The sequence below is a fragment of the Oreochromis aureus genome, linkage group 13 (genome assembly GCF_013358895.1).
Source record: "Oreochromis aureus strain Israel breed Guangdong linkage group 13, ZZ_aureus, whole genome shotgun sequence".
Taxonomy (NCBI): domain Eukaryota; kingdom Metazoa; phylum Chordata; class Actinopteri; order Cichliformes; family Cichlidae; genus Oreochromis; species Oreochromis aureus.
The window spans coordinates 5926006-5951199 of NC_052954.1; the positions used below are offsets into that span (position 1 = coordinate 5926006).

At 41.2% G+C, this 25194-nt stretch overlaps 1 protein-coding gene across 1 annotated transcript in view; it reads right to left on the minus strand.

The window, feature by feature from the left end:
* Window positions 1-6219: 6219 nt before the first annotated feature.
* bcl11aa (BAF chromatin remodeling complex subunit BCL11A a) overlaps window positions 6220-25194 on the minus strand; it is a 54352-nt gene continuing 35377 nt past the window's right edge. The window contains exon 3 of the mRNA XM_031741131.2: window positions 6220-12100. Within this exon, the coding sequence (XP_031596991.2) occupies window positions 9858-12100 (2243 nt within the window). The 3' untranslated portion in view covers window positions 6220-9857. The remainder of the gene's footprint in view (window positions 12101-25194) is intronic.

The window sequence follows — 25194 nt, forward strand, 5'->3', positions numbered from 1 at the left end:
AGTCTGCTGAGCTGGGCAGTTTTTCCTAATGTTTGACAATCAAAAGCCACATACATGTGCTTGCAGTTTGTATGGTGGCCCATGGAGGACAAACACACTCCAGATTAAGAAAGAGGAAAAACACAGGTTTGCACTGGGACACAAGAAGTACAAGATTCTTCACTGTTGTAAGAGAGAAACAAATAGAAGATAATGAGAGTTTTAATCACATGATACATATAATACTGTTGAAAGAAACGTTTGCAATTTACTTTTGCAGCATTTGCAACACTTTTGCAGAATCAGTGCTCTTTGTCACTGAATCTGTTATGGACAGAATTTCTAGGCACAGTCAAGTGGTAGAAGGCTTCATCCATGGTGGTCTCAGTAAAGCAGTTTGCAGCTGAGTGTGAAGAGTTGGGGATGAGAATTAGCTTCTCCAAGTCCAAGGCCATGGTCCTCAGCTGGAAAAGGGTGGAATACCGACTCCAGGCAAGGAACCATTTAGTGCCTCAAGTAGAATTGTTTAAGTAGCTCAGGGTCTTGTTCAGAAGTGAGGAAAGCTGTAGACTGACAGATGGATTGAGGCTGTAATGCAGTCATGTGGACGCTGTATCAGTCCATCATGGTTAAGAGAGAGCAGAACATAAAAGCAAAGTTGTCAATTTACAGGTCGATCTACGTCCCCAACCTCACCTATAGTCATAAGCTCTGGGTAGTGACTGAAAGAATAAGATTCTGGATACAAACAATGGAAATGGAAGAGTTCAGTCATTCAAGAGTAGCGCAGAGTACTGCCGCTACTCAAAAGAAACCCATTGAGGTGATTCAGCTATTTGAACACCCAGGTGACCAGGATGCTTCCTTGGTGCCTCATAGGTGAGGCGTTCATTACCCAGGGATACTGGAGAGATATTTTCTGATTGGCCTGGGAAGGCATCAGTTTCCTCACTGACTAAAGAGGTGTTCTGGGTCAACTGCTCAGGGTGATGTCTCCTGTGACTCAACACCAGATAAGCAAAAAATGGATGGATGGATGGTTCTGTCAAAGGGTATCTGAAGCTGCCACAAAAATGGAAGCTATTTGAACTTTGACATCTCTTTGTTTTGCTCACAGTTTGATTTCATCTCAAAACAAAGCATTGTTGGTTGTGATGGGTTTGAGTCTTGCCTAGTCTGTCCATCTTACAGATGCTCCTAAAGGTCTATGGTGACGTTGGTCAAAAGGACAGAAAAATACGAAGATGATAAGAAAAATAAGTATCTCTGCAGAAGCTAGCTGAATACTTTTTTCTTTTCCTTTCACGTGATAGATTAGCTACCTTTTATATGTTTCAGCTATGCTATACAGGTTATTCAAGTTAATCAAATGGCATCACCACCATGAACCAATAACTCTATTTTCACCTCAAAGGATGTGGACAAAGATTTATTCTGTGGTTCTTAAGTCAGTGTGTTAAACTGGAACTCCTACACAGCGGCGTTAAGTGTGCTGCGGTCAAAGGCAGTCATTATTCCTTTACTGGCTTTGATTGCATTTTTTTATATAGTGGACTGGCCTTGTGGTCATTATAAGTGCTAAGTAATGTTCAATGACTTTCCATTATAGTAAAAGGCATTTACTTTGCTGCCTTTTCCTATAGACTGCGGTGGTCAGTGTATAATAAACTGTTCGATATGTATAGACATAGCTTCTTCTATGTATGGCAGAGGGAAGCTGGCCAAGACAAAATGCACTTCTGTGGTACAGATGCCAACATATAATGAGTTAGAAGTAAGACAGACAAAACACATTCATGCACACACATAAATTCCTTTTCTTTATCAAGATTCCATTGGAACACTGTCACGTCAAGGCCACACAGTGACAAAAGCAATGTGAAAACGTGCTTTCGAAGGTCTTTGGAGAATCTCTTATTGTTGAAATCCTGCAGGCCAAAGACAAATCCACGGGAGTTTATGGAGGACTGCAGGTCATGGTCATATAGATTTTATAATGGTGACAAATGCATTATACTTTTCACATAAACCAGCACAGGAGAGGCCTGCTTAAGCAGAAATGACTTGAATGCTTCACACATTTATAACATGAATTTATCACAGAAAGAGAAAATGAGCGGGCAGTGGTAGGAAGAAATAATGGTGCTGATTTGTTTCATTTGCCCAGTCAGTGCTGCTGATGACCAGCTGTTTAGTCCTACCATGTCAATATATACTATACATATACAAAATATATATACCATGCCAATATACACGAAGTATTCGCTTGTCTGCCTTCACAAGTACATGAACTTGAGTGACATCCCATTCTTAATTCATAGGGTTTAATATGCCCACCCTTCTCAGCTTCAACACTTCTAGGGAGGCTTTCCACAAGGTTTAGGAGTGTGTTTATTGGAATTTTTGACCATTCCATAAGGATATTTGTCCTGGTCAGACACTGATGTTGGATAAGAAGACCTGCCTCACATTCTTGTCTCTAATTCATCCCAAAGGTGTTCTGTCGGGTTATGGTCAGAGTTCCAGACTCACTCATGCATGTCTTTATGGATCTGGCCTTGTGCACTGGTGTAGAGTGCACACGAGTTATACCACTGCATCCCATCCTTTGTATAGTGCTTGGTGATGTAGAGCTTTGATACAGCTGCTCTGCCATGTAAACTCATTCCATGAAGCTCACTACACACTGTTCTTGAGCTAATCCGAAGGCCACATGAAGTTTGGAGGTCTGTAGTGATTGACTCTGCAGAAAGATGGAGACCTTTGTGCAGAGTGTGCCTCAGCATCCGCTGTGATTTTAAATGGCCTACTACTTTGTGCCTGATTTGCTGTCATTCCCAGCCACTTCCACTTTGTTATAATACCACTAACAGCTGACTGTGGAATATTTAATAGTGAGGAAATTTCACAACTGAACTTGTTGCACAGGTGGCGTCCTATCGTGGTACCATGTTGGAAATTGCTGACCTCCTGAGAGCGAACCATCGTTGTCTGTAGAAGCAGTCTGCGTGCCTAGGTTTTTGATTTTATATATCTGCATCCATGGAAGTAATTGGAACATTTTAGAAGTGAATCTCCTAAAAGTCAGGACATGAAAGTAACTTAGCAAACTTAGTTGCACAAACTTTGCTTTTTAGTTTGTTTTCCCTCCATCCCTTTGCAGCCTTTGTTGTTGTAGGGAAATTTGAGGCTTTTGCACCTGAGGGCTGCCCAGTACAAGTGACATCTTTAAATGCTCTTCTCTGCACCAGCTGAGGTTCACTGCCTTGGTGAAGGGCACCTGAAAGGTAGCAGGAGAAGTTGTTACTCCCCCAGCAGCAGTGACTGGAAGATGTTAGAAACCTGCTCCCAGTCCCAACTATACAAAGTAAAAGTGCTTTGTGGAGGAAGTAATACATGTCTCAAAAAGATACTGGTCATCATACTTGTAGTTTTGTATTTATTAGACATTTCAACAGACAGACAACAGACATTTCTGTTCCTTTGAGCCCAGAGATAGTTTAAGCAAGTTAGTGCAAGCTTTCTGACCTTTGACATTGTAGAAATATCAGCAAAAGTTAAAAATCATAGATCATCTCTGAATTGCGATGTTTTGTGCAAATGCATGGCCACTTATTTCAACCTAACATAACTCTGTCTTTTTGGTGCTGATGCAGCAGTATTTCCCACTTCTTGTGGGGTTTTGAATCACATCTACTCTTTAGGTCAGTACCAGCATGCCAGGTTTGGATAGGATGTGAACAAATCATAAATTTGTTTTTGACCATAAGTCTTATTTTTATTGTAATACAGCATGGCCACAGTGCTCGCTAAAGCTACAGTAAATAATAAAGACAAATAATTGACAACAACACTAGTTGTTGTGTTCCCAAGAGGATGCAATATGCAGATAAAATCTGGACTGGTTAGTGAATGGAAAATAACAAGAAACTTTAATAAAGAACTTACTGATAACGGCACTGTGTAGAGTAATGGGAGAGTCCAAAACAGTGATAAAATCTAAAAGCATGAAATCCAAGCTAACAGTAGCAAATGGGAGAATGAAACAAAGGAGAACGGAAACATGAGGAACATACGACAACCTGTCAAAGACTGAGGAAGAAAATGGCATCTAAATACAGACAAGCGTGGGAAATGTGGCAGGATAGTGGTGCATTTGTTAGCACTGTTGCCTCACAAGATGGTGGGTTTCAATGCACCATCTGACCTGGACCTCTTTGTGCAAATTCTCCCTAAACCTACATAGCTTCTTTCTGGGTACCCACAGTCAAAAGACATGCAGTTAATTGATGATTCTTAACAGACAATAAGTGTGAATGTGAGTGCAAATGGTTGTCTATCTCTCTGTGTTGGCCCTGCAACAAACTGGTGACCTGTCCAGCTCATACCGTTCCTCTCACCCTGTGGCAGCTGGGAAGGAAGCTCATACAGATAAACAGTAAGCTCTGGACAAAGGTGAACACAAAAGGCACAGGAAAAAAAAGCAATCAAAACTCAATAAAAACCCAGATGTAATCAAATTCAGGATGCCACATAGATTAAATAACAGACAAAAAAGACCATGACACAGGTTTCATTTAATGTCTTAACATCCACAAGGTTACCAGTGACCTGTCTACAGCAAGAGTTATGTTTTGTGACAAGCACATTAGAGTAAATTAAAGTCTCACACATCATAGCACTAATCTTTAAACAGGAGTGTTTAAAGACTTTTTAACTCCAGACAGGTAAAAATTCTATAAAAAGGAGTCAACATTAACCAGATACTAATCCTAACTCTAGATGGCTCACATCAAGAAAATGTTCATTTTATGATCAGTATCCACTGTATGCATATACTAAAGAGTATGTGGAGTGTTGATCAATATTATAATATTAATAGCTTTGAAAAAGATTAAAACAAAAGAGAGTGTACACATTTCTGGACTGTTTAAAGATGTGTTGATTTTTTCTTATGTTCCTTTAGGTGATCGGGGAAATCCTTTATTATGTTTCCTGTTTTGAATGATTCCCACTAAATGATATTCACAATGAGTAAGTCTTACATGTAATAGAAGGTATGCTGGTGTTTTATAAGGACGCGCACGTGTGTGTGAGAGCTGGATAGAGGGGTGTGGTGTGTGAAGGATACAGTGCTGATTGATCCTGACAGTTTTATGAGGCTTTGTGACTACTGAACAAACAGAGGGGTAATGGTAGATAATGATATTTACTTAAGTACATTCTGTGAAAGTATATGCATTCATATGCAGTAAGTGTATATACACATGTGTGTGTATGTGAGACTGAGGTCCCATAAGGGACATCTATTATCAGCAACAGACACTCACTGTAGTCTGAGGAGTGACAGCATAGTGCACACATGTGCTTTGAGATAGTGAGCAAACTAAGTGGAAATAGTATACCCACGTGCACTAAAACAGCTGGGCTGTGTTGACCAGCAGATAGGATGGCACATGAGTATCATGAGTTCTCGCAACCCCACCCCCCTTGGTCAGTGCACTGACTGCAGACACATGCACACACATACACAGAGCAAGTAATATAGTGGCCATAAAGTACTTGAGCAAAGGCTAGGGTGAGGTTTGGGGTGGAGAACTGAGTTCATTATGTTCAAGGAACAGTGTAAAGCAAGTGTGTCAAACATCAGTCCCGTGGCCTAGAACTGGCCCGCCAAAACACTCCAATTCAACTCACTGGATGGCTTTGGAAGATGTGAAGAAGAGCAAAGATTTTGGACTTTTAACTGTATCTTCATAAGTTTTAGAGCTTTTCCTACTGATAAAGACAGCAAACAGATAGTTACAACAAAATAACTAAGCAAGAAATGAACAATTAAAACTGACAGAAAAAAATTACAGAAAAGTTCATGTTTCTTCACTTTATAAATATATATATAAACCTACTTAAAATGTAGTCCCAAAGAGTCCGTATGCTGACAGATTTCTTCCATGACCATTTCTTCATTATGCAGAAAAACTGTTGAAATTCTACTTATTTGTCTTATATTCAATGTGTGGTTAAACTGTTTACTGAAAGAAAGAGGATTTTCCCTGGTCTGGCCCACTGGCCCAGGTCAAAGTGGGTTATATGTGGCCTTATAGATTCAAAAAGATACAACAGTAATTGTTAGATGACGAGTTTGCAAGTAAAACATAGCTGTAGGGTGGGGTGGGGGTAATTACATACACATACATGCATGCATACTTGAGATAACTTGACACACACACACACACACAGTGGAGATAAGCAACAAGTGCCATTATACTTTCATTTTTTTATTAATTGTTTTTTGATAAAGGGACAAAATGGGTGTGTGAACAGGATTATGCAGACATCTGCCAGAAAACACAGACAGTGGTTTTCCCAATACAACTGAACAGAGACCCCAAACAAGTACAACAGAAATTAAAGAGCTCCAATGACCATTGGCCACCATTACAAAAAAACCAAATTAAAATTTAAAAAATTAAAATTATAACATAATCAAAAAAATAAGAAACCAAAAAAAACCAAAAAGAATCCATTCCATGTCTCTGTTTTAAACAGAGCATATAGGTAATAATAAATAGTAACTCCCATAGTAAAAGATAAAGTTCAAGTTCAAGTTACAACAAACAGCTCTCAGAACAGGAATAGAAAAGGCTGATAACAAAATATTCCGCATTGCCATTTACAAAAAAGTCTCAACTCAAGCAGGCTTCTCCACGTCCCCCGGGTCATTTTTAAATATGCTTTGCATATGAAAGTATACCCAATCTAAATATAAAGCACCATTTAGTATTTGGCAATGAAAAAAACTGCAAAACATTTAATTTCTTTTTCAACGTATTTATTTTGACGCTTTTTCGTAATCCATGTACTGCATATGAAGTTTTTTTTTCCTTTTGTTTTTTCCCCCCTAGCTTCTTGATGTTGGAATGTCGTCAGGTGGGAGGGGTGAGAGAGACAGAAGCACACAACAGAACAGGCCGACGTCAGCTTGCATTACTGCATACAAGAATGGCAGCGGGGGGGGGGTGGGGGGACAAGGGAAGGAGGTCTGAACCAAAAAGCAAAGATATGTACAACCACCTCTGTGGACAGGAAACAGCAGCGGCCATCTGATGGCCCCACGACGCCTCCCAATGCCACATATTTTAGCTGCTTTTTATGTTTTTTTTTCTTTTATTTCTTTAAACATACAAATAATTCGCACTATATTATCCTGCCAAATTAAAAAAATATACCGTGGCAGCTTGGGATTTTTTTTTCCACTACCAAAAGAAGGTATGGTAAATACCTTTAGAGAGAACAAGCAACAGTTAAAAATACGAGCCTCAATATAAATACTATAGTGCCTACTCTAAGTGAACATTGAATTCAAATACAATTCTAGAAATACAGAAAAAGTAGACCATAAATGTGTTTAAGCATAGGAATCGACATGAGTGTGCATTTTCCTATATTTTAAGTTCTTTATTATATATTCATATATAATTTTAATCCTTTCCCCAATGTATTTCAACCTGAAGAGCTGTGAAGAGCCAAGGCAAAACAAAATACAAAAAAAAATAAAAAATCACAGAGTTAGTTTTTTTGTTTTGTTTTTTGTTTGTTTGTTTTTCATCTTTTTTTTGTATCATTTCATATATACTGTGATCGGAGTCTTGAACACCACCAAGACGCTGAGGAAAAGAGAAACGACAATTAAACTTAAATACATCTTCCCCTAAGAGAGCGTGAAGTGTTATTTGAAAACAAAAGTTTATTTTCATATCTATAATTAAAGGAAGATTTATACAAAAAACAGATTCTTGCAGTGTGGGCAACACAACTTGGAGTGTCAGTTGACAAGCCAGCAAGGTCTATAGATTATTCAGGTACAGATGACAACAACAACAGCTCCTTTAAAATAAAGAAGAAAGAAAAAAAGTGGATGTTACAGTGGCCAGCAGGAATGAAGACTGTGTCCATTTGACGGCCATGTAGGAGCATCGGTTACTCGTGTAACTCGCTGTGAACCTTTGAATTTACAGATCTTGCTGACAACAATAAATTCTCAGCCCAGGCTAAATGTTTCGGATTCCAGGGGTAACAATTTGACAAATGGTCAAAGGTGAAATGGCAAGGGTACAGAGGTCATGAGGGTGGAGTTGCAACAAATTATGTGTCTCAGCTTTTACTGTTCAGAACAATGGGACCCTCATTGTCTGACAGCGTTTCAGTGAGGTTTTCGTCCCCTTCGACGTAAACTTGTAAACAGGAAAAAAAGGAAACAGTGCACTTTATGTCCTATAAATGACAATCTAGCTTTTAGACTCAACCTGCATCGGTGTGGGACAATGCACGAGAGATGTCAGTACGTACCCCAGGTGGAGTGACAAGTGCTGCGCTGTGAACGGCTTGAATGAAACAACAAAAAAATTCTGCCTTTGGGTTAAAAAGCAACAGCAAACAAACAAAAAAAATGCTCTGCATTAGCCTATACACACTGATTAAAATTATCTCATTTTGATTTTTTTGAAAGAGCCCTAGAGTACAGATAGATTTTTTTGCAATTCTCTATTTTTTTTCTCTGCAATAATACTTATGACCCTGTTTTGATACTGGAAATGTAAAGTGAAAGACATTGCCTCTAATCCCCGTAATATGTAGCTTCCAGTTCTGTGTAGCTTTCTGTCTGTCTAGCTTGTAGTTATTTCAATGCTCTCAAATAAAGTTAGCCTCATTTGGAGCTCATATATTACTTTATGCATTGTTCCACACACTGACGTATTGAAGCAGCGTTGTAGGTTTGTGCTAACGCAGATACATGACACTTCTCAGCCATGCGTTGTATCCCTCAAATTCAGGATTGTACACTACAGGTTACCGTTGTTTTAAAAGTACCTCCTTACCAAAAAACAAAACTACAAATAATTCAGATATACACAATACTGCTTGTACCATGCTTGCCATGAAATCCACATATTAAAGATAGCCTATTGAACATGTAATAGGTAGCTAAATGATGATTAAAGAGAACTCGCTGATCTTTCATCATGAATCATCACAGTCCATTTGAGCAGTCAGGTGCTTGATGCAAGGACCTTCGCTGGGTGGCTTATGTGACCCCAAACTTATGCCAGATAAGGTTATGGCCAATGCAGTCTAAAGATATCAAAGGCACTCTTTCTTATTCTACCGAATGATAGTACAAATTGAATTCTAGCACACCCTTGTCTTTTTTAAAGAAATTTCGAGGCCCACTTACAGTTTAGTCCTCAAGCCAATGCATGTTGTTGTTTTTTAAACCCTGTCTGAACATGGTATCTTTTAGAAAGATCAGGATAAGTGCATTTCCAGGGTTGTAAGAAATGGATCAAGTCAAAGAATGTTCACTTTCCATGTTACAAAACAGAACTGTACATGATATGTGTTACAGAATGTATGCAGCATGGATGTATCTTTCTTGTCTTTTCTCTTTTTGAAGAATAAAAAGAAAAAAACTGAACAAGAGAAAAACAGCAACACATTTACTCAACAACTAACCAACCAGGGACAAGTTCTTTTCTTTTTTTTTTCTTTGATTAGCAAAAACATACTATGCATGCTGACTAATTCTTAAAAATGGAAAAGGAAAACTCATAAAAGAAAATAGTACACAACATGTAAATTATTGCACAAGAGAAAGGCTCGAAGTTTTGCGTCAATGCAAGAGTATTGCCCCGATACAGATCATGCATTCAATGAGTAATGGAAACAGGGTGTGCTGGTGCAAAGCACATGGTCTTAAACTTCTGCCAGATTGGCAAAAGTGGTGTGTTGGGATTGGGGCAAATCTACAAGGGGCAGGGAATAAACCGGGGACTGATGGTGGACATAACTGCGGGGAAAAGGTCCCATTGTTCGGCCTTCTACTCTGACTTAATTTCGGTACTCAAAGGACGGTCACTGTGCCATTTTTTCATGTGTTTCTCCAAGGTGCTGTAGACACTGAAGGGCATCTGACAAATTTCACACTTGTACACGTCTTTGCCCACCTGACCATGGGTCTTCATGTGGCGAGTAAGTTTGGAGCTCTGGGCACATGCATAATTGCACAGCTCACACTTGTACGGTCTTTCCCCTGTGTGGCTGCGCCGGTGCACTGTCAGGTTACTGCAGTTCTTGAACACTTTGCCACAAAACTCACAAGTATCACTCCTGCGGCCGTCCTTGGAGCTGGGTCGCCCAGGACCACCGAGGTGTGGTGTGCTGCCCCCACTGCCTGTACCACTACGGCCTGACATCCCACCATCCAATTCCCCCGGAGGGGTTGAGAAACGCAGGCTGCCGTTCTCTGAAGAATGCTCCGATGAGGATGCAAAGGGCGATTGTCTGGAATCCCCAAAGTTCAGAAAAGGGTCCTTGAGTTGTCGGGAGGCAGCATAGCCAGCCAGCCACTGAGAGTAGACATTCTCAGTGTTAGGGATTGTAGGAGTGGGCAGGTCAAACTCCTTTTCCAGCTTGATACGTTTAGAGAAAGGACTGAGTGGACTGGGACTACCTAGAAGCAGTTTCTTGGAGAGGCCGACGGAGGCGGACTCATTAGGTGATGCTCCTCGACCGTTGACTGTTGAGACTGAGCCCTCCTCCCCACGATCGGTTTCCAGCACTGAGTCTCCATCGCATATCTCACGATTGTGGTGATGGTCTCGGTTGAGGTGGTGGTGCAGGTGGTTCTCTTGGGCCATGGCATTTCTTTTGTGTGCATTTAGGGCTTCACTGAAGTGCTGCATGCTTGCAGCAAGACCCATCCCCTGCATCACCTCAGGCAGCGAACGAGGGATCGACCCCTCATCAGCCACTCCTCCCAGTCGACTTCCGATGCTGCCGTTGTTTTCATGCTGACGTGCCGTTTCAAGGTTCAAGCCAAAGTGATAGCTGTTATTGTTTCGTCTTGCTACCCTCTCTCCATTCTGCTCTTCCTCCTCCTCCCCCTCCTCTTCCTCCTCCTCTTCTTCTTCCTCCTCCTCCTCTTCTTCCTCCTCCTCCTCTTCTTCCTCCTCCTCCTCTCCATTTTCACGTAGCATACGGTCATTCTCACTTTTCAGCTTGGCCACCACTGACTTGAGGGCATTGCTTGCGCTGCCCACATGCTCACTAGTTCCAGGCTCCGGGGATGAGGCTGTAGAGAGCCCGTCTTCTGACTTGCCTGTATTTGGTGAGGACGATTTATGCATGTGTGTCTTCATGTGGCGTTTCAGTTTGCTAGCCTGTGTACAAGCATGATCGCATAAGTGGCATTTGTACGGCTTCTCTCCTGTGTGGCTGCGCCGGTGCACAATGAGATTACTCTGAAACTTGAAGGCCTTGCCACAAAATTCACAACACTTTGATTTCAACTGGGTGGTAGAGGAGGGTGTAGCCCCTGTTGAGGGGAGAGGGGTAGTGGGCGTGGTCTGAGAGCCTACAGGTGACTGCATGGAGCCTGGAAGAGGCGGTGGAGTAGCAAGATATGGAGGTTTGCTGCCCCCTGCACCTCCTGTGCCTCCACTTCCTCCTCCTGTCTGGAATGGCTGGAGTAAGCGTTGCATGGGGCTTGGTCGGCTCGGGGACAGCGGGGGAGTGGACCCTGAGGTGTTGCCCGCCAGTTCCCGAAGCCGCCTTGAGAAGTCCATTGTTGGAGGGGGATCTAGAGGCAGAGGAGGATTGAGGCGCAGCACCCTGTCAAAGGCACTCGGGTGGTGGGCTGCCAGCGCCAGCTCCTCTGGGCTCAGGTGGTGGGGGTCCAGGTGGTTCCTTGGAGGGGGGCTGAAGAGGGGTGGTGTTGGGGGGAAACGCTGATGATGGCCACCACCAACAGCGCCAGTGCCAACGCCACCTCCTGCTCCAACACTGTCCCTTCCACCTGAGCCCGAGCCAGGGATGCGCAGGAGGTTGAAGGGGCTTGCATCAGGAGGCAGATGAAGGCCATGAAGTGGAGGCTGAGAAGGGCAGTCTGCGCCTCCACCAAGGGAGGAAGGGCCACCCATGCGTGGGGTCAGAGGACTGCCATGTTCACTTTCCAGGTAGATACGGAAGCCGTGGGTGTTCTGAGCATGCTGCAGCAAGAACCAGGCGCTGCCATATGACTGCTTACATGTAGTGCAGGTATAAGTGGTAGGCTCCTCCTTACCTGTTGTGACAAAGAAAAAAAGAACGGGGGTTAGAAGAATTGATCAGTGACCTTCAACACGATGCAGACTTTGTTACATCTGAAACAGTTAATGTTATTGTATGGAAGCTGGATTCTTTTAAACATTTAATGTTTTTCAAATGCTGCTCATTTAGTGTCATTTGACTCATTTTCATTGACACGGCTGTACATGAACAGTGCTATATACGGAACGAAACACATGAAGAGCAACTCTGTTCTCAGCTGAACCAGTCTTTAAACCTAAGGCCTAACTGTTACAGCTTTTAAAAGTGGTCGGCACATGGTGTTGAGGGCTTTGCAAATACAACAGTAGCTTTTATTGAGGTCATGCCCCACATGAGTAGCATGTGAGAAGTGTGTGTGTGTCTCTCTTTTTCTCCCAGACTGCTTTGGGACATAATTTCTCCCTTTAGACTGACTGTGAGTCCTCCATTGTCAGCAGGAGAACAAAGAAACGGGGCTATCCCAGCGGACGACCACTTCCCACTGATCTACCAAAACAGAGGCTCACTGACAAGCACACACACTCCCGAACACACAGGAGAGACAACACAGAAGAATCCTCCAAACTTGTAATTTACTACTTCCTTATTTCTCCAGCAACAACCTAAATACATTAACCACCTGATTCACTGGGTCATTGGAAACCTGTCTGGGGTTACAATTAAGATTAGATCCATCCTGTTTTATAGATTTTTTTTACCTGCCAGGTGGTGTACTGCAATGACAAAATATGTGACTTCATTCAAAATGTAACATGTTCTCCCTTCTGAAAATTTGCCTATTACACATACGGTTAAAGCAAAATTCAACCGTCACTCGTGGCAGGCTCCTGGCAATCTGGTGGGTGACCTGGAGGTTGAAGCCATGAGTAGTCAGAAATGCTTTTCTATTTTTAGAAAAGCATTTTGTATGCAAGTTCATTGATATAGACTGTATTTTAGAGTCATATGTACTGCCCACACTCAAATGTGCATGCACACCCTTATTCACACAAACACAACAGAGCAGCTCAATCGCCCGAGGATGGTATAACAGTAGGAGTGCGAAAACATTTAGGCTCCAACTGGAGAGGAAAAATAACCCCTTGAGTCTGCTTCAAAGCGTCTTCTGTCAGTGAAGCATGTAGAGTCACTTGGAGACAGCAACAAGAGGAACATCTAAAACAATAATTGCCTTTGAATGGCCCTGGTGACGATGACCTGTGGCAGGACCCGCAATGCATGTGTAATCTCATTAGGGCACTGATGGACGGCCATCAGCTCGTTTACAAGATTAGATGATAAACAAACCCCCCCATCACTGCCATTCACAGTGCCTTCCACTATTAAGCACTGTGCAGCGAGGGTACATTAAACAAAGTGAACATGCAGATATGCACATTTTATACATTAATGAGTTTATGCATGATCAAAAGCCCAAAGCAAAAGACAAAATATTCAGGTAGACAGTGCTGCTGTGAATTAAGGTCAGTCTGGAATTTTAATTTACACTAAAACAGAAAGTAGCTTTAGTATATGACTAACACCATAGCTTTGTCCCTTTCACTACCAAAAATCGTAAAATATCTCATTTAATGCATAAAATGCTTGAGCTGTTTTCAGTGTGTGGGTAGAAATAGAGTTATTTATGGAATAACAACAACTGCAATGAAAAAAAAAGTCAAAAAGTTGTAACACATAATAAGCTGAAACAGGTAATATTATTTCAAAAGCAAATGGGTGTCGTTCTCGGGGTCGTAATATTGATGCTAATTATCTCAGATGATTTTTTGGTTAAAAGCTATTTTGTTGAATCGTGTCGTGGACAATAAATTACAAAACACCCCATTAATATGTAAACAGGTTAGGTGGGTTGTAAAAATACACACTAAATTGGGACGTATCACCTGCTAATTACTGGCAGAACAAATATGGCAAATTAACAGTGATACTAAAAGGATGTCATGGTTTACGCGGAAGCTTTTAGACGTCGGCACACTGCAATTTACCTCTAATAGCCAGAAAGAGAAAGTCAAAGAGGTTTTAGGGATGGAAAAAAATACTTCAACAAATACATGCAAAGAGAAAATCTCTGTGTACGAGTGTGTTTAAATGAGATCTAATTTTACTGACAGTACAGAGCTTACAGACAGCGATTTAAATTGACAAAAGATATGTTTTTATTCACATAAACGACAATGAATTGCGACAGAATAGCTTGTCGTCATAAAGAAGACATGATTGAGTTAAAGTGCGTGCGCGTGGGGGTCTGTCTGTCTGTGCATTTCAGCATCTGGTCGAAAGATTCACATTCATTTCCCTTCCCTTTTCCTCTCCCGGCTTCTCTTTCTGTACACACACACTTATCCCATATGACCAACCATTTGCAAAAGCAGCCAAATTATGGATCATTAAAATCGGCACAAATTACCACTAATTGTAGGCACCTGCAAAGGATCTAACCTGTGAATATCATTTGCATTATCAGGACCAGGGAGGATTCATTTATTTATTCATGTTTTTTTTCCCTTTGGTTGATCTGCTCTGGTCTTGGACACTGACAATAAAACTGCACTTTTTCTACCTGAACAACGGCCTTCCCCTTATTGACTCGACAGTAATTTAAATTAAAGGTAAATCTATTTTTTGTTTTGTTTTTTTTCCCCTGACTGCCACGACTTTGGAAAACAATTTAAAATAATACTCTGATAGCCCAGAACTAGGGTGAGAGTTGAGGTTCTATTAGCTTAGAGCCAATAGGTTTAAAGGCATCTGACATCATCTGTCATCATCCCCAATTGGTCACGGCAGATGATTACCCCTCCCTCAGCCTGGTTCTGCTACAGGGTTTTTCCCGTTAAAAAGGAGTTTTTCCTTCCTACTGTTGTCGTTAGATCGCTGGGTTTTTCTCTATTATTGTAGGGTCTTTACTTTACTATATAAATCTCTTTGTGGCGACTGTTAAACTGAATTTAATTAAATCTGTATTTCAAATAATCTAAAAGTTCAGGCTTCAGACTCCTCTAAACACTTGGTTTCCGACAAAAGCTGACTTAAAGAGATGGGCAAGTTGCCTAAAACCACTTGTTTCATTCAGTGGTTGAACACAGGATGCACCGAGGCTCAGTACAAAGCTACTCTAGTAGAATCCAAGCACAAGAATATGGAACTGGAAGTGAAAATAATAGGTCCCCTTCAAGCAGTTACAGTTTCAAGCAGTAATTCTGAATATAATCATCAAGGTGCCAGTCTGACATCTATATTTTCATACACACAAAATGAATGAGTCCAACAGAACATTAAAAAGGTACAATGTGTGCTGAGTTAGCACAGTGTGAGCAAGTTTAAGAACAAAAGCTGCCCTGTATCTCCCAGAAAAATGTCACTCTATTACAGAATTTTCAGGCAGAATAGTATCTGAGGCAGATTTTGCAGCAGTCAAAATATAACTATTAGTAGGAAGGAAGTCTAATATTTGTCTTACTTGTTGAGTAAAAAACAGAAACGCTTGTTATATAAAACTTAACTGGAGCTTCTCAGGAGTTCCAAAATGTGCATATGATTTAGTCCAGTGGGACTGGGAACCCTACAAATAGATGCAAATCAAATCTGACAAAATAGGAAATATGTTTCTCATAAGGAATAACCTTCATGCCTTTGCTTCTGACAAAAATGCCTCTTTGGCTAAAGCGGTCACATGTGCAGATCATTTCATTTGTGCAGACGCTCACAATAAGCTTTGTTTTAAGACATCTTGTGGCAAAATGTTTGGGAATCACTGGTTTATCACCTTCTTTGAGAAAAGTTTCTCTCTATATGTGTGGTTCTGCTCAAACTGATACTCCTACAATACTATACAGAAATCTTTTGCTGAGGATGCGTTTGCTTTCCGGCCGTGGTGAATGTGCACTAAGTGTAAGTCCTCAACTGTGTCATTAAATCATGAGTATCTGCATATTCATAATTTTTGATTTATTCTGTGTCTATCCCCGGGAAAGGACTGTCATTTGATTAAAAAAAGACTTGTAGCATTATAAAATGTTGACATTACAAACTGTCTGAAAACAAAAGAAAAAAATGTTTGTCTCTGTATAAAGATGTGTGTAAAGTAGTAAGTAAAACAAGTAAAAGGCACAATAGTATAACTCTTAAGCTAATATGCGCCTTTTTGACTCGTAGCTCAGACTTGTCTGCATGCTGATTGAAACTGTAAGGTTAATGGATTTTAGAGTAGGCGACCGCTCCACTCTGTCTCCCTGTAATATACTCCCATCAGCCACTTCATTAGGCAAACTCTCCACCACTCCAAGGTAGAAAAATGAAGTGAGAAAGTGGAATGGAGACGGTGGAATGAAGACAGATCTAGCCAGAGAAAGAGAAAGAAAAAAGATGCGATAGAAGTAATCTCTGTGGTTTAAGTTTAGATAGAGGTGACAAATACCTCGCACAACTTTAAAGTTTGGTTGCACGTGTGCACCAGGTATATGGAAGGAGACGGGTGGGCAGATGGGGGAAATAATAACATCCGCTTCTTTACCGAGGGTAAATGTCAGAGCCGTGTGCCCACTAGTGAGACTCCAGAGAACACACACACACACACACACACACACACAGTTTCAGAAATGTCCTAGCACTCAATAGCAGCCATGCTACAGTGACAAGCGCAAGCATTAAGCCTTATTAAGCCAAGGGCATTGCCTGGACACTTATGCGGTGCTAGATGGGAGAGAGAGGCAGTAAGACAGCTTGGCTCATGTTTCACAACTCCTTTGTGTGTGTGAGAGAGAGAAGGACAGAGTGCAGCAAGTTCCCCTGGCTCTACCCATCCCTCTCAACAACGAAGTGTAACACTCTGAGCCAATGGCTGCGTAAGGGGCTGAAATAAAGCCAGTGCACCAAAGTGTACAGCGACAAAACGGATCAATTGAGGCCAAAATACACCAGAGCATCGTATGTGATTCGGGATTATGGAAATTGTTCCCCCAAGTCTTGGCATTCAGAAGGTGAAAAATAATTATTCTAACAGACACACATCAAAATAATTAAATGCATTGCTTGGTGGTCAGGGTTAGGGTTAGGGTGCTGCACTTTGATAGTCTCTCTCTCTGAAGGCTAATTTGTTTTACTTCACATTTAATTTTAAGCCGTTCTTCTGCTGTTATCAACAAATTTTTTCCTTTGCTTTATAATTTTTATGTCAACTGTGCTGTAACACTTTTTTCTTTTTCCCCAGTCATACGGATACAGCCACTTAAAATGGCCGCCTCATCCCTGACAGGACCATGATGGAATCCTGACCAATTGCCGGCTGACAGATGGCCGTAATGATATTCCCCGCCTGTGACGTGGACGATGCAACCAGGAGCAGTGACGCCCCTGAGCATCCTCTCTATCCTGTCACTGTGAACACATGTAAATTGTATTCCAGGAATCACTGATAGAAAGCATTAACAGAACAATCACCTTCTTTGTATTTTGTATAAACTTTATTACAAAGTTCAAATGAGGAATTTTTGCTTTTTTCATTTTAGCGTTTGTTGTTCAGCTGCTGTGCTTCATTTGCATATCGTCACCTCGTAACGATCATGAAATAAGAGCCTTCTGCAGACAAGCAGCAACCCCCATGTGAGAGTAACACAGAGTGTGTTATTGTGGTTAATACACCTGCAATCTTTGAATTTATAACTGTAACTTAAAAAGATGAAGAAGTCATTTCTACTTAACTGAATGATCTCACAAGTCAGAACATGCCTGTTTAGTTTATTTAGGCCTCAGTCAGAGAAACGGTTTTCATTGCAGAGCTGCCTTCAAGAAAACTTCGACATCAGAATATTTGTCTTTTTATCTTCTCTCCTCTTTGAAACAAATTGAAGATTTCAACAGAAACAACAAAAACTGAATTTCAAGTAGGAAAACCCTAAATTTATGGAATTCACATACTAGTATAGACTGTATTTTTTTGGTAGTGTTATAATGTCCCATTGTCGGCCACAGTGAACACATATCATATTGAATACTATAGCCACATTTTTAAGGTTTAAATGGCAAAAAAATCTTCTTTTCTTTAGATATTCAAAAACACTTGCTTACAGTATTTGAAACTGTTTTCCACAAGTTGCTGCAGTGACACATGACCTGTTACCTCCAAATGTTTCATGCATCTCTGTGTAACCAGAACAAGACATGTTGGTGGCACTAAATTGAAAGTGTCAGTGTATCTTTAAGATGGCAGCACATTTACAGTATAAAATGCTTTTTATTGAATCCACCTCAGAACGTCAGCCAGCATAGTGGTCTGTCCTTCAGCCAGAATTCTGGCCTGTAAATTAGCTGGACTGCCACCATTACATCCCTCCACAACCAGCTGGGAAACAAAAATGGATGCCAGGTCTTGGCTACCTTCTAAGACAGACCTACAACTATCCTAGTGGCTTTACATGAATTCTTTTAATTCTCTATCATTTATGATGATTTCTCCATAAATCCATCCTCCTTATTTCCTTTCTTTTCTTTTCTCTTTTCTTTTTTTTTGTACAAGCTAGGACTCTCCTCTTTATAGCCCTCCCCTCCCTTGCTCTCTCTCTCCTCCACCCATCGGTAGTTCTCTGGTGGTGTCCTTGGCTGGGTCCACCTCTGGGCGAGATGATAGTAATTGAGGTAATGGAACATCGCTAAAACAGGATTAGGTACGCATACTGAGAGTGAGGGACAATGTCCCTTAATACAATTTGGGATTTCTATCGGAGCCTCAGGCTTTCAGGATCTGCTGCTTGTATTTACATCTGGGCATCGCTGCTCACCCCTGATGAACCCCTGCTTTACCTTAAAGCGATACCTCAACATTTCACTAGAACTTCAGTTCTTTCCTTATGCTTCAGCAAGCATGTCTTGCAAAACTGGGGTTATGTTCATTTATTGTCAGATTAATTTTCTTTTCCTTTTTTTAAAGAAAGAAAAAAGAATGAGGAATGTGCTAAAGCAAATAAAAAGAGAAATAATTGAGCTGTTATATCTTGGTAAAATGTAAGCCACTCAGTGCGGGTCAATCTGATTTTCAAGGTATCTAACAGAATGCTATTAGAAGAATCTGCAAAAAACTGCAAGAGCTAATGTCTATGATTGAGTTCAGTGATAAATATGTATAACTAATAAACCTAACAATTAAAGGCTTTAATATTTTCAATGATTCGTTTGGTTGGGGCAATAAAAGTTTGCGGAAACATCATGACTTGGGTTAAATGTTCCCCATCAAACAGTCAATTTCAGGGCTGGCCAGACTGTAACTTTAAAAAGGGCACATAAATATAGGCAATAAATATATATTGCAGTGATGCATACATGCATCTAAGGAACATCTAACATATTTTATTGTAACGAGTTCTGCTCACCCTTGGCCTCACTCTCTCTACACATCCTCAGTGACTCAGATACTTCGGTCTCATACTTGATACACTGACTTACTTACTTTACTATATAAAAAGTCGGTTGTGGCACGGGGAGCAAACCATACCAAAGAAAATGATTTTTAAATGGCTTCAACAGGACATTGAAGTTATTGACTCCCCTATCATAAGCCATCCATCGTCTTCGCCTCCCTCCATCTTTCCCCCATCATACAGCACTAAAGTGTAGCAGCTGTGGCTTGCCACTTCTTCCAGCCTACTATACGTCTCACAAGCAGTTAGCCATATCATTGTTGTCGTGTGAAAATCTTGCTACCCTAATTATGGTCGCGTTTCAAGTTTGTCATCTCGGAGCAGCATGTTTGTTTGAGCTGAAGAACATCAGTGCCCTCTAAACGAAACCATCTTGAGACCAAGTGGGTTTAATTCAGAAAGATGAGGCGGTCAAGTTAAAAACAAGGCAATTACAAAAACCATGGTAAGAACAAAAATAAGAGTTTGGCTGCACTGCATACTTGAGTGTCATCCTATTATAGTGTCACTAAATTCCTCTAATTGTTATTTTGCCATCATTTGCTGTCGTGCCCGTGTAGCGAGTTAAATCCTGCAGCTCCTTTCTGTGCAGTCCATAGAAAAGCGATCTGTACAATCCTCCTGTCCCCCAATTATTTTCCCCTTTATGCTCGGGCCTTCTTACTAACTGGACGGCAAACAATTGGAATGCAAACAGTGGCAGCTGGTGTCCTGTCCGCTCACTGAGGGGAACGCTGCAGTCAAATAATAACATTACAGAAATTGCTCAAAAAGAAGCGGCACTATGCTTGGAAGGAAATCAGCCACCATTACCAGCTATGAGTCACCAGCTAGATCAAAGCAACTTCCTCAAACACTGCACTTACAAGGCAAGTATGTCAATCCTATTGCAAAGAACAGTTGTGTATTTATAGACCGGGGTGAACGTACAACAGCAACTACCTTGCAAGATAGGGAAAAGGTTCAGTATTCCTCCTTCTTGCTGTTACAAAGCACCCTGAAGTGTTTGTTCCCTCGAGATGGACTCAAGGACTCGACTTCTTTGACAAATGTAATGACTTTATTTCTACATTCCATACATTTTCATTGGCGTTTGCATCTGCTGGTCCAGGAGGCCTTTGACCTCATCTAGATTCTTTTCCTTACAAAAAAGAAACAGCTGTGCAAACATACAGGTAAGGAATGTTCATCACAGCATTGCTTTGACCCTATCTGACTGTTCACAAAACTGTTGTGTAAAACTAAGGCAAATGCCAGGATGCTTTTAGTACCACCCCCCTACCCCCTGCCCTTTGTTATGATGACATACTAAAGACACTCAAGATACCGAAAAGTCAAAACATTATTGGAGAGTGATGACGGAGAAAGGTGAATTTAGCAAAGCAAACTTTTTAGCATTCCTTTGAATGTGTGAGGGTGGCCATTCAACAAAAAAAACAAAAAACTTTTCACATTCCAACTCCATTCCAATTCGCTGACACATGTTGAACCCTGATAGTGCAACATGGCCTACAAGATGTACTTCCTCAGAAATTATATTAAATTAATTTCTCAGAAATGATGAAGCTATTCGAGCTGCTTAGTGAAAGTAAAAGTAAAAAAGTGCTTGTTTGAATGCGTGTGAATGAGGCAAGTTGTGTTGTGTGTAAAGAGCTTTGAGTGTTCAAGCAGAGTAGAAAAGCACTATAGAACCAGTCCACTTACTATATCCCTTTTATCTGGTTTATTGAGTATGACAGAGTATTCCAGTTTGCATGAATGCACCCATGGCACTCAATGCCATAAGTGCATTCATGCTTGAGTATGTTCATACACATGATGACAATCGTCATACAATCCCCAGTCAATCTGAGAACGTCTTGATAAAATCAATATATATCCCGTGGACCATCAGCTTTCTTTGCAGCAGAATAAAGTTCCAAAGTAAAGACAGAAACTCTGCAAAATAAAAAGTATATATTTTTATCTTCAAAAGAAGGCAGATCAATCAGCAATGAAGTTGCCGGATTTATAGATATTCAATCAAGGTGAACATCCAAATAAAATAATACATAAAAACACCTGCCAATGGCAAAGACCCACAATCTGAACTTAAAATAGCTGCGAACAAAAAGAAGTCTCCAGACCTGACAATAATGATCTGGTATTTTTGTGAGAGAAAGAACGGAGAATGCATTTGAATTACCAAAAACAACAATGAATTATTGAGCCAGTCTGATTACATGCTGTGTGTGTGTGTGTGTGTGTGTGTGTGTGTGTGTGTGTGTGTGTGTGTGTGTGTGTGTGTGTGTGTGTGTGTGTGTGTGTGCCCGAGAATGTGCATGTCAGTGTGATCCTGCTAAACAGCCATACACTGTAGGCTGATGAGCAAAAATACCAATACCGTCTGTCACTGTCTGTGTGTGTGTGTGTGTGTGTAGGATATATCAATACCTTCTGTCTCTGTGTTTGGAACCCCTGCTGGGCTACAGACTGTGCGATCTGCAACTCTCTCACCACTCTACTTGTGTGTGTCTGTGTGTGTGTATGTCCATCCAGCCACCCATTATAGCTGCAATGTGACAAAGTTTCCTTTTCTTTCTCCTTATGGCATACACAAACACACACCACCGCTCACTCGCTCTCTGTCTCTCATGCACACACACACACACACACACACACACACACACACACACACACACACACAGTAATGTATCTCGTAAAGCCTGTTCTAATGACACAGCCTGGGCCCTTAAAACTGTGTTTATAAATGTAATTAAATGCACCGGCCTTTGTAGAAGCATCCAAGCACACTGTAGCAATGATCCAGTGTGTGTGTATGTGTGTGTGAGGGAGTGTGTGTGTCCATTTAGAAGACCAGTGCTCATGATGGCAGGGACAGCCTCCACTTAACCCTAAACCGCCACGGTGAAATTACAGAGCATCCAAATTACAGCACTTATGTGAGCAGAGAAAGAGAGCGAGAGACTGGGGTTTGAAAGAGGAAACTTGGTCCTGACACACAAACACACACACACACAATACTCAGTGACTCAGTGTGTTGACTTATACTTAAAACCCATGATGTAGAAACTTTCCTTCATCTTCTAATCTGTTGCAGATTGCTGACCTTAATCAGATTTGGAAGAATGGTGCAGATATTTGATCGATTACATACTTTATTAAACCCATATCCTTTACAGAAATGATGGACATTCCCATAGGTTTGTGGAGTCAGCTTTGTTTGCAAGATATGGTATCAAAAAAATCAAGAGGATGACTGCCAAAATACAAAGGTTTACCTCTGACTGATAAACCAAGGACACTGTCCACTTATACGATGGCAACTTGTCAATCATAAGGTAGTCACACCCTCGAGTCATACCCCGTATTCAACTCTAAACTGCACCAACTGCAGGCTATGTCCGTGTTTCATGTAAAGTCTATGATCAGACCCTTTATTAAATTATGTAAAATGTTCTGTAGCATTTTTTTGTATCACTTCCTAAAGATGGAGTAAATAAAATGCATCACGTACAGTTGTAGGCTACATTTCTTAGGCCACATCCAGGCTGACAGGCTGCTCACTGATTTGACTGCAGCAGGAGTGAAATATGCAAAAGACTGCAGCAATTAGAGTCCTGTCCACCCAAAAAGTAAAAACAAGTTTGAGCATGAAACTTTTGCTTCAACTCAGTGCAAAATTATCCAGCCACTGCCCTGGCACCAAGTGTTCATGAATATAGTCAATGTTCTGTTCAATTTACCATATGGCTGTTATTTCAGCCCTTAAATGGAAACCTCTCAATCACCGGTCTAGCTCACCAGTGACTGTAAGCACCACCAAAGGCCTTGCTGTGGGGAGAAGGTTTTACTGGCTAACACCAAAAGCCACAGAAACAATCACTTTTCTGTAAATAGGTCACATTCAAAAGCTTATGTTATGTAACAGTGTTATGAATGGTGACGCTAACTTATGACATTCACCAGGTGAACCACTTAGAGGTAGACTGCATTTAACAGAATGCTAAACAAGGATACTTTCAGACCCTAAAGTCACCTTTTAATGAACTGTTAATGCAGTTTGGCTTTTCAGTTCTTCTGAGATTTCCATGAGTATGTCAAACAGGTAAAAAAAAAAAATGGTATGGTGACCCTGACAGGCCAAATGCACTGTCAGGTATTAAGCGTGTGTCAGTGCAATCCTTCACATGTCACTTCTGCAGCTGGTCCGTCACTTTAATGTCTCCCCAAAAACACTTCTGTTGTTTTCTGAGATTATGTTTTTTTTTTGCTTCTATTATGTGTGTGTGTCTTTTTTACTTCTGCTGTGTTTTCTGTGCTTTCTGAGCATGTCTGCAGCTGTAGTGCATTTGACCTCTCAGGGCCACCATACGCCCCTTTGGTGTCTGAAAATCCATCTACTTAGCATGTGGATAAAGCAAAATCCAACCATAACCCCGGATAGTTCACCTGTGATTTGGTGAATATTAGGAGGTTCACATAAAATCCATCAAAAAAATGTAAGGAACTGCAATCTAATGGATATGGAGTCAGCTGGTTGTTTATAAAGTTACTAAATGATCTGAAGTAAACATTTAAAACACTGTTCAGGGAGTCTGACGACAGCGGGAAGCTCTAAAGACAATTTAAAGTCTCTCTTTCACAGGATCTTCTGTCAAATATTCTCAGTCACTCAGTGATGTGCAGGTGTGATTCAGATGCAGTAGGTAACATAAATGATTGATCAGAATAGGTTGATGAACTTTTTCCTAAAAAATACACATGCTTTGTTATCCCTGGAAACACACACATACACACTCATGTGTAAAATCTCTGATGAGATAAAAGCTCATGCTGAGAAGAAGCAGATTTTCTCTAGTGCCACAAGCAAGAGGTTGGTGGTCACTAAAGGCACACGCGCACACACACACACACACACACACACACACACACACACACACACACACACACACACACACACACACACACGTTGGTGTATATACACAAAGCCAGTCTGGTATTGAGTGATCTGAGGGACCTGCAACAGCTGCCAAGTAGGACAATTCAGTCATCAGCGTGTGTGTGTGTGTGTGTGTGTGTGTGTGTGTGTGTGTGTGTGTGTGTGTGTGTGTGTGCATGCATGTGTGTGTGTGTGTGCATGCGTGTGTGTGTCTTGCGGTGACCACAGTGGGAGATCACTCTGAGCCGAGCAAACACCTCAGCTGGCCGGAAGCCCACACACACAATCACACTCACACACACAACACAGCACTTTGCTTCCTCTCTTCATCTAATCCCTCCTGTGTCCAGTTGGCTTCATCCCTCCATCTGTCCATCAACACTGCATACAGGTGGCTGTCCTCACTCTTTCTCCCCCGTATCACTCGATCCCTCCATCCCACTTTTTCATTTTTCCTACACCTTGATTCCGTTCTCTGCCTCTCTTCTTCCCGACAACATCAAAATAAAAATTAGAAAGGAAGGGGAGGGCAAAACCATGGAAATTAAGGAGGTGGTGTGTGAGCAGACACAAGAGGAGCACGATGAGAGCCTGAAACACAAAGAGCCCCACACAAACCCTAACCGCCCACACACACACACACACAAAAAAAATTTACAGCAAGATGTGGACAAGTTGTGACTCGACCGAAGAAGCTGCCAAAAAACCTTTCGC